Raw genomic sequence first — 10,413 nt, 5'->3', positions numbered from 1 at the left:
TGGAGGTAATACCTTAGGGTATATTTTTTGCATTTAAACTATTTGATAAGGCCTCTTACTAGATCTATTTCTGCATGCACACAATGCAAAAATAATGGTTATGATTCGTTTCTGATTATTCAATAGCCAGCTGAAGTTTCGGAATTATGGAAGGATAGTGGCATGAGTGGACACTCGGAAGGGACAACAATAAAGCCAGACAACCAACTGCAATGCTGAGGTTAAGAGATAAGAATAAGCCTCACATTACAAAGATGAACTACACTCTATATTGCCATATCTATGAGAAGCAGATTGAACTGACAGTAGAATTAAATTTGTGGTTTAATGAGGTGCTTCAAAATTGAATCTTACACGATCTTTGTTATTGTTGATGTGGCTTTCCTTACAAATAATTTGGCTTCTAAGTATCACATAATTCTTAGCAGAACTAAACATGGCCTAATTTTTAATTCAGGGAAAACAACCAGAGTTGGCTACAAGTGTTAAATCTGAATTGTAGTTGTTCACATAAAAAAAAAATTTTTTTTTAATGAGGAAAACGGGATCTCTACACCAGTGCTGTCATTTTCAAATAGAAGTGGGGGGCCAATAGTGTATACATAAGGCTCTCTATAAGGCAATATATTGTCTTAGTTCTAAAATGTAATATTAGTTACATTTTGCTGCATTTTATTCTGCTAAATGTTTCCCATTTACATTTTAGTATGGTTGGAATATTTGCAGATCAGATGTTTGACACCTCTGCACTAAGCAGGCAACCGAGAGCGAGGGCGAGGGGGGGTGAGGGGGGTGGGGCGGGAGGAAGTTCAGACTATGGTCCAACAAATGACTCACGTCTCTATTGGTAAAGGGAGCCTGAGCTGCTGATTGCAAATGGTCTTCAGTCACAGATGATATCACATCACCATCGGGTTTACCTTTATCTGTATTCCCCTATTACTTGATGGTGACTCAGGATTTAATCCCACCTATATGGTATTCTAGGCTCCACTTTGGTGAGGTTAAATAAATAAATAGCACTGTTGAGTAAAAAAATGTAGATTTTGTAATGACTTTATTAACACTCTTTTGTGTCTTCAAAGGTGTCCAAAAGACTATAGTCAAGAGTAAAAAGTACTGTCCAAACTCTAAGTTTTCAGAAAAAATAAGAAATAGTATCTAATATTTACTAAGTGTGTGACCCTGGGAAAGTCACTTAACTTTTTGGTCTGCTTTTTCCATCTGTAAAATGGGAAGAGTACTTTAAATGCCTACACTTCATAAAAAAGTAGCTCATAAAACTTCAAAGGAATAATGTGTTACTATTATTAGATCAAATCATTTTAACAATAAGATACATATATAATTCTCAAAATGAATCTCCTAATACAAAGTAGGCACATAAGTGGTGCCAGTACAGTGTAAGGGGCTTGAATCAAGACATCCTCCTGAGTTCAAAGCAGTCCTCAGACACTTACTAGCCATGTGGTCCTGAGCAAATCACTTCATCCTATTTACCTCAGTTTCCTCATCTGTAAAATGACCCAAAGAAAGAAACAACAAACCACTCCAGTTTTTTGCCCAAGAAAGTCCCAAATGGGATGATTAACAGTAGGACACAACTAAAGCATGATTCAACAACAATACCAAGGAAAGGCGCATATATTTAAAGAAACACGCACCTCCTTAAACCAACTTTGTGATTTTTATTGATGGGCGACAACTTTATATTCCTAGATATCACTAAACTGTGTACAATTAGAAACTCAACATTAAAGAAGAGCAGACAGCAAAATTAAACAAAGCAGACAAACGAAATATCAACCTTCATTATTTTGCCCATTTTAAAATCTTGTGTACACAGAAGCATAAATGCAGTTTGAAATCTTTAATAGCAATAAAGTTACAATCACCCATCTATTTAGTCTAACATTTTAACTCCAAATATTTGATCTGCAATGTATACTTCAGCAGTTTCCCATCGCATAATTATTAAAAAATTTTTTTCCTATTTAGAACCAGCAACTTATTTTTTGTTCTTTCTGTACATTTTCTTTTTTAAAGTAAGAATTCTTTCTCCTCTAAGAACTGGCTCATATTTTTTTTTCCTTTATCAAAAACTAAAGGGGGTAGGGAGGAGAAGGTGTTGAATTTTAAAAAGTTTTTTCACTTTTATAAGGAAAGATAAAATTCATTCTCACAGAAATTCACAAGTTGTGTTGCTGGTGCAGGATTTCTTCTACTAGGCAATTAAATTGGGAATCAGATGCAAATCCCCTTTATCATCACAGGAATCAGCATTATTCAGAAATAAAGGGGCTTTTGTATTTTTTTTAAATCAAGCAATAGTCTTTCAACCAAATGATTTTGATTTGGAAGTTAAAAATCAACGTAAACTATGCTGTGCACAAACTCCAAGAGAGTTAAGTTTCTTTTCCATTCTATCCCATTGTTGCAAAGGAGAAATAAAGTTTCACTCAAAAGAGCCATTAGAGAGAGGAAAAAAGTTAGTAAGAGTTGGTATTCTAGAAAGCAGGTATCTTGCACACACAGCACAGAGAAAGAAGTTTTAGAGCAGGTCAACTCGGCGATAGTACAGGAGGTAGGCTGTGCGTTCAGCAGAAGGCTTCACCACCTGGTACTGGTTAATCACTTTAACTGCCTGGTCATCAATACGTAACCAGCCATTCAGACCAATCTGGAAGACGTCTGTAGTATAATGACCACCAGTTGCACTGTTTCCGTGATGATAGACCACTGTAATAAAGAGAAAGATTGATGAGCTATAGCATTTCTGATTTAAATCAAGCACATTTAAGAAAGAAAATAAGTGTGACAAAAATTTCTAACCCTAAACCTTTCAACAGTATAATTATTGACAAAGAATAAAAATTTCTGCCCTACAGCTTTCTGGCTCAAAACCAACAATCCTTAGTTAATGAACTATGATGTGTACTATTCATACTAATATTTCATTACCATTTAAGAGGGGACATTCTCCTCCCTTCCTCAAAAATTTAAAAAACAACAATACCTAAAACACCAGTTAATTTGTAGTAGAAAGAATGGTGGATTTGGAAGCTCTTGCTATTTTTAGATGTTTGTTCATCTGGACAATGATTGGCCTAGATGACTTCTAAGGTCTCTTCTAGCTCTAAATCTAAACATCTATGAATCTTTTTTAAGCCAGAGTATTTAAGTAGGGATTTTTATCCTCAATCACGAATCCTCAAGAATAAACAGTTATATAAAAATTTTAGTCAGTGACACAACTGGGGTGAGAAAAGGGCACACAGAACTCTGGCTTAATTCATCACTATTTAGTTGGTATGTTATTTAGTAATAAGAATCTTCATTATAACCAGATTCCACCTATAACTGCAACTACTGCTATGAATCACAAATCAAGCCTAGGACAGTGAACTCAAAATGCTAAAAAGCACTCTGCTCAGCCAGTCAAGGTCATGGTTTTATTGATGGTACAAAGCTGTCTCTCACACTTTGTACTAAGGGATCAGATCAGGTTAAATACACCACAAGGACTGGTCAAAAGTGGGACTAGACAAGAATATAGATGGCACAGTAAAATAACAGAGATAAACAACTCCGAATTTCATCAATTCACATATACATACATGTGTCAAAGTCATGCTGGTCTGCAGAATTAACAAGTACTACTCCTTCTCTATGCTATGAAAGCGTATTCAAATTCAGATGTATCTTTGTTTTTTATTAGTTGGGGAACTTTTGGAGATGTTTTTTTGTTCTTGTGTTTTTGCCTTAACTTGATAATATATCCTGACATCAGATGTGGTGATGAGAACTATAACTTGGGCCAGGATGGGGTAAGATTTTGCTCAGTCCACTAACTAATGTTTACAACTTTCACTCACTTCCCATACCCACACCATGCTGTTGTCTGCTTTCTGACCATAATCCTCATCCCTTCCCCCTGGAACCTTGGACTCCTCCGAGTAGCCCAATAGTAAGAGATGCAATCTTGCCTTTTCTTGTATGATCCAAGCCTCCACATTACTTCCTAGCTGCACCACACCTCACTGGGTATGTGTACCTACCTCCATTCATTGCTTTCTACCATCTTTACATCTTACCTTCCCTCACTAGAAGATAAGCTCTCAGTCAGTGGGGATCACCTTACTTCTGATATTTGTAATCCCAGTATTTAATATAGAATCTGGCACACAGTAAGAGCTTATTATCTATCCATCCATCCTAGAGGTAAAGCATTTGGTCTCCTGAAATGTCATCTCTACAGATCTCCATCACCCCACAAAAAAACTATAATTATCTTCTCAAATGACCAAAAAATAATAATTTTGAAATGAGTTCTATTTTGGAATTGGTCCCGGGCATTATCAGGTTTTTAGGCCAAATATAATTGACTTAGTGATTCCTTAACAGAATAATTCCGTAAGCTATACTGTTGAAAACATTATACAAAATTGCATACCTGCAAAAAGACGATAGTTTCTGTGGCCTTTAAAATTTTTGTTTTTTACACCTGGAGAAAGCAGCTCTGAAAAACAAAAAAACAACAGTTCTAAGGCAATGAAGATTTCAAAGTAATAGTAGAAATTCAACAACATATCAATATAAGAAACCCCAAAGACTACTCAAAAACACCCTGTAAAATATTTTGAATGGCTTAAGAATTGAGTTGTGACTAAAAGTAAACCTTGCTTAGTACAGTAATAGCAGAATTTTAAAAACTGTTATCAATTAACTAATAAATTAAAAAACAAATACTACAGGGAAATATGAAGACCATGCTAGAAAAACTTATAGATCTGCCCCCTTGGGAACAGCTGTGCAGACTGTCAGCCAAAAAGGAGATGCAATTTTAGAAATTGTACTCATGTCCTTTAAATCAGAGGTCGTAAGTCAAACCTGCTATCTCGAGTCTCACTTAGTGTGCGTAAAAGCCGTCCTCCCCCAACTGACCCTAAAAGTAGTCTTAAGTCTAACACATCAATTAGGTTTATTGAGAATCATACTTAATCTATTTGCTAGAAATTATGTAAAAAACAATGTGCTGAAATTTTTGTCAACCCATTTCTATAACTATTTAGAAGGGTGTGTTGTTTAGCTTATATTCTTTCTAACTTTGGTCTACTGGCTAAATGATCCCAAAATAACTTCAGATTTACATTTGGAAGCTTTTTCAATTATTCCAATATTACCAGGATCACCTTTAGCTTTGTATAACCCTACTCAAATTTTAATTCTGAAAAATACACATCTTGTAGATTTTGCTGACTCCTCAATGTTTTCTGGATGTGTATTTCTTAGCTAATGGTGTCATCGGGTCAACACTAAACTTTGTATTTTCTTAAGATGGCTTTCAAAATTGCATTGAAACCAACTAATGATTATTTTGGTTAATGGATTAAAATTTCAAGGTTTGTCAATATAAAGAGCCCCAAGAACAAACCGCAGTTAGCCAGAACACTCTAATGTACAATTGAAAATTTGTTACCCTAAAAAAGAACTATATTTCCTGGGAGGCCACCGACTTCCTGTCATTACAAACTTCCTGTAGACAAGGGATATTAGTGGGGACATGGAAAGTCCCACCTCTTTACTTCCTATCCCGAGTTTGGTAGTGGTAAAGTGTGCATTTGAACTGGCTGATCAACCATGGGCACATGGTCTTTATTTTGTATCCTCTTTATTCCTTGATTTCTAATGATCATTAATAAATCTCCTAAAATATATTTTTATTTATTGAGACTAATTCTAATTTTTACACTATTCCTCAGTTGTGCTATTTTACTTAAACTGGGTTTAGTTATTTCAATCCTTCCCCCTTTACTGACACAGACTGAAACCCTTTTACATCTTAACAGGCTGGCTTTATGAAAAAATATGACTTCAGTGATGAGACTGAACTTGGGGGAGTCTGGTTCTCTCCAATGGTACACCCAAACTGGAAGCTTTGTGAACTTGGTAGGAGCAAGTAAAGCTTCAGATAACCCAAATCATGAGTCTTAAGAATAAAACTTCAGTGGGGGGACACTAGGACATATCAAATAACCACTACAAGAATGTATCCGAAAATTAAAAAGTACTAAATTCTATGTTTAATGTCTATAACTAAGAAAAAAAACCTAAACAATGAATGATAATAATGAACAAAATTAAAGTACATTCATAACTTTTCTTCAATTAACTGTCACCAGAGTGAAGTTAGGAAAATAAGAGTAGCATGATAAGTCTCATAAAGACTTGAGGTTTTAGTTTTTTAAATGAGAAAATACATAATCACAATAAAAAGTAATATAATTATGAACAGTAATTCCTGTAATTGAATTGTGCACGTTTTCAAAGCCAAGACAAAATGAAGACTGGTTTACCAACTTAAAATTTCTTCTTTGAAAAAACTTAACACATACCTACCAATGTTCCTCTAGAATAATATTCATTATTCAATCAGGAAGTTCACATAAAAACCTAATAGGATTTTTAAAAAATATAATTTTCTCAACATTATTAATGAAAGGGTCAAAACCAAGGTCTTAAACCAATATCTTTAAAATATCCCATATTTTTAAAATATCCTTAAAAACTTTAAGAAAATATTTCCCATATTGAATATTACCTCTGCTAATCTCCAAGTCCACAGGATACTCGATATTCTTGATAAGCTTTTGACATCCACCAGTCTTTTCATACACAAACCGTTTGAGGTGCAGAACAAGAACGGGGGGGAGCTTTTCCAGGGTCACTCTCCGACTAATCTCAACCTAAGATACAGAGGGCACATGAATGCATCGTGCCTGTCTGAAAGCAGAAGAGAACCTGTTTGCCAACTAATCCCTCATCTCCTAGAACTGTCCCCTTTGAAAAGAGGTGGGAAACAATCCTTCCATGTGCTGGAGTAGCCCATAAGAGAGAAGGAAGCTGAAACCAAAGGGTATCATAGAGTGAGTGAGTGATAAGAATTATACTTCCACACTCCCATGATCTGCTCTCACTAGCGTTGACTGTCTTCTACCCTAACCTCCCAGACTTTATGATACAGGGTCAGTATTATTGCATTACTACTGCTGAATTCATCACCCTGCTGCCAACCTGGAGGTGGATATAAGAATAGAGCAAGGTGGGTCCTCAGATGACACTATGAAAGATTTAATTTTCTCTGTTCTCAATTGCAGTTTTTCAAAAGTCCACATGTCACAAATCCTTTGGACCCTCACTTAAGATAGAGCCAAAAGAACAGTATAATTACAGAAAAATGGTTGAGTTGCACTGGGAGAAGGAGAGTTTACACAGGATAAAATACTGGGAGGTGAATTTTTTTCTTTTTAAAATTGGACCTGTGACCTGACTGCCCTAAGGAGCTTCCAGTGGGCTCCCGTGACCTACTCTGAAACTTGTGATATTAGAACTTTACTGGAGACTCTCAAGGAATTTCACTGAATTGCCTGGGGTCACAGGTCATAGGCAGGGCATGACTCTTGAGATCAGTTTTCTGAATATTAAAATATGTTGCTTCTCATAAACAATTATAAGTGTAAATATGAACAAATGGTGATCAAATAGGGGGTGGGAGATATGTATTGGGAGTAAGGAAGCTTAGGCTGAGTCATGGCTCTGCCATCACAATGCATATGGATCTTAGGTGGTCACTCCTTGAGTTTCAATTTTTTCTCTGTAAAATGAGAAATTAGACTGAATGATCTCTGGGGCCCTATCTGGTACCATTCCTTAAATATCTAAGTCTAACAATGACTGCTGCTTTTACACTTAGCTAAGTTTCTTTCACATTTTTTTCATTTAAGATACATCTTTTATTCTCCAGAAATATTTCTGTATACCTTAACCAATCTGATAATTTTTTTGTATTTTAAATTATTTTACTGGACATACATGTGTGCACAGTTTCTACTTGGAGCAGAAAGTTTTCGTGTAAAAATTAGATTAAGCTAGGTTTAAAAAAAAGGAGGGGGTGGGGGGGTGGGGGGGGGGGAAGATTTTAATAGGCAGAGATAAGAGCAAGCCCTGTAGGAATAAACGGTATAATAATGATGATGCTAATAGCAAGCACTGATGCAGCATTTTTTAGATTTGCAAAGTGTTTTGCAAATATTATCTCATTTGATTCTTACAACCACCATGGGTGATATCAGCCCCACTTTACAAATCTGGAAATTGAGGTAGAGATCAGTTTTGTAAGACATCCAGGGTCACAAAGCTAGTAAGTATCTGAAGACAAATTTGAACTCAGGTCCTCATAACTCCAAGTCCAACACTCTAGCAGTCACTGCATTACTGAGTGCCTTTTAAATACAAAGAATTCAGGAAAACAAAGACTAATACTATGAAAGAGTTAATTCAGTTTGGCCAGGGCATGAGTACACCAAGGGAAGTGTGTGAAATAAGGCAGAAGAGAGATAGCTTGGGGTCAGTATAAGAATCTTAAATGTCAGGCTAAGGAGTTTGTAATTTTATCCTGCCACGAAGCACTAAATAAGGAGCTATTTAAAGCAACTATCAAGTAACTGTATAAGCCACATCACTTAGAAGTCATTGTAAAAAGTAGCAGCATCTTTTATTCAGTAATACAGGTTAAATTATAAATCTCTTTTGACTCCAGTTCCTTTTTTTAATATATTGGGAGTAGTCTTTTCTCTCTAAGCTGTATAACTTTAAACTTTGTTACCCGTAGGAGCTTAATTATGAAGTCTAGCCAAGTAATTGATCCTATTTATACCAAATTAGAAAATGGGAACAGCAATTTCATTTTGTGTTTCAAATAGAATGAATCATCACACTCAAAAAACATGGGAAAAAATCTTAGGCATCACTTTAGTTGAATTCTCTCCTTTTACAAAGGAAAAAAATGTTTCCTATTGTTTTTAGGATAAAATATGAAATCTTCTGTCTTTCTGGTCTCATTATTTCTTGTGTTCTCTGTTTTAGCCAGACTGGCCTTCTGAGTTCCTCACTCATGGATTGTACTCCATCTCTGTACCTCTCCATGCTGGGAATGCACATCCATCTTACCCATTATTGCTTCAAGATTCCTCTCAAGCAATACTTTCTTTTTATATAAATGATTCCTCTTACCTCTAATATCCTCAATAGCCTCCCAGTATTTATTCTGTATATACTTACATATTTTAGCTCTGATACAATATACATTTTCTGAGTAGGAAGGACCTCATCTTTTATATTTGTAGGTCACATAGTGCCTGGCACATTGTAGAAACTTAATAAATACATGTTGATTGATTGAAATCCAAAGGGGAAGGTAATTTGGCCAATGACAAACAAAACATGAGATCACTAAACGCTAGGAGTCTAAAGCTAAATGTGTGCTCAATTCACATGAATGAAATGTTAAATAGTATTACAAAGAATCCAAAGAAACCTGAAATCATCAGGTTCAATGATTCTGGTTTAGTGTTAAATTAGTAATATAATGATTAAATAACTGACAAAATTGGGGGGGGGGGGGGGGTGCGGGGAGCAGAACAAAAAAAGATTATCTTAGAATAATAATTCCTTTTGCACTTTCTCTCCTAGAAGCCTGATTTTTAAAATGTCCATACTGACAGAGCTGCTTTGAACATATAGGCAATCTTGTGTTGTGAAGAGGAGAATGAATCTGGAGGCCTGAAACCCAGAGGAATCCAAGGACCTTACTTCAAATTCTTGCTCTACCAGGTAGAAAACCATCTCCCCATGCATGGCTAACCCAGAGCTCACTGCCACTTAAAACCTGTTGTATCTTTTTAATTACCTCTTGCTTGGTTTTTGTGGTATATCCTTGGACAGATTCTCTTGCTACCAGACTTTCCAATGCATCCTGGACTGTGTGTATCTTGTCAGACTGGATATCCAACTGCAAGGTAAAAAATGGCTGCAAAGTGGCAGATTCCTTTGAACTCTGCTGGTAAACTACAGATCTAAAGGAATTAAAAAAAGAGATTATAGACAATATAAATTTTGCCACTACTGCCTGAAGCTAATCATTAGGGGAGAAATAAGATAAAAGTTTGTCTGTTTCCAAAGAGCAGCTAAAAAAGATCATTCAAAACATAGCATATCATTTCCTCCAAGTTGAATGTCATATGACTCCTATACACATTTTCAATATATTCCCAGTTTATACCTCTTTCCAATTTCAACTTTGTTAAAATGTTTTGAAAGAAAGTCCATTTCTGGGGTAACTCAGCCCGGGAGACAGAAGGTTCTTAGGTATATATCTGGCCCTCAAATACTTCCTAACTATGTGAACCTGGGCAAGTCACTTTACCCCAACTGCCTAACCTTTACTGTTCTTTTGTCTTGGAGATGATACTTAATATCAATTCAAGACTAAAGGTAAAGATTTTTTAAAAAAAAAAAAAGTCAATTTCCTGCAGACAACATTAAACTTTTGGGAATCCACCTGCCAAGATTTAT

At 35.6% G+C, this 10,413-nt stretch overlaps 1 protein-coding gene across 4 annotated transcripts in view; it reads right to left on the bottom strand.

Moving 5' to 3' along the window:
* Positions 1-1,668: 1,668 nt before the first annotated feature.
* Positions 1,669-10,413, bottom strand: part of USP10 (ubiquitin specific peptidase 10) — a 68,121-nt gene continuing 59,376 nt past the window's right edge. For all 4 annotated transcript variants that reach the window (XM_007477243.2, XM_007477245.2, XM_007477244.2 and 1 more), the window contains 4 exons: positions 9,749-9,914; positions 6,602-6,746; positions 4,454-4,519; positions 1,669-2,739 (listed from right to left, as the gene is read on the bottom strand). In XM_007477243.2, coding sequence (XP_007477305.1) covers positions 2,552-2,739; positions 4,454-4,519; positions 6,602-6,746; positions 9,749-9,914 — 565 coding nt within the window. In that variant the 3' untranslated portion in view covers positions 1,669-2,551. The remainder of the gene's footprint in view (positions 2,740-4,453; positions 4,520-6,601; positions 6,747-9,748; positions 9,915-10,413) is intronic.

This window comes from Monodelphis domestica, chromosome 1 (genome assembly GCF_027887165.1).
Source record: "Monodelphis domestica isolate mMonDom1 chromosome 1, mMonDom1.pri, whole genome shotgun sequence".
In the NCBI taxonomy this organism is placed as follows: Eukaryota; Metazoa; Chordata; class Mammalia; order Didelphimorphia; family Didelphidae; genus Monodelphis; species Monodelphis domestica.
This window is presented reverse-complemented; position numbering and strand designations above follow the sequence as displayed.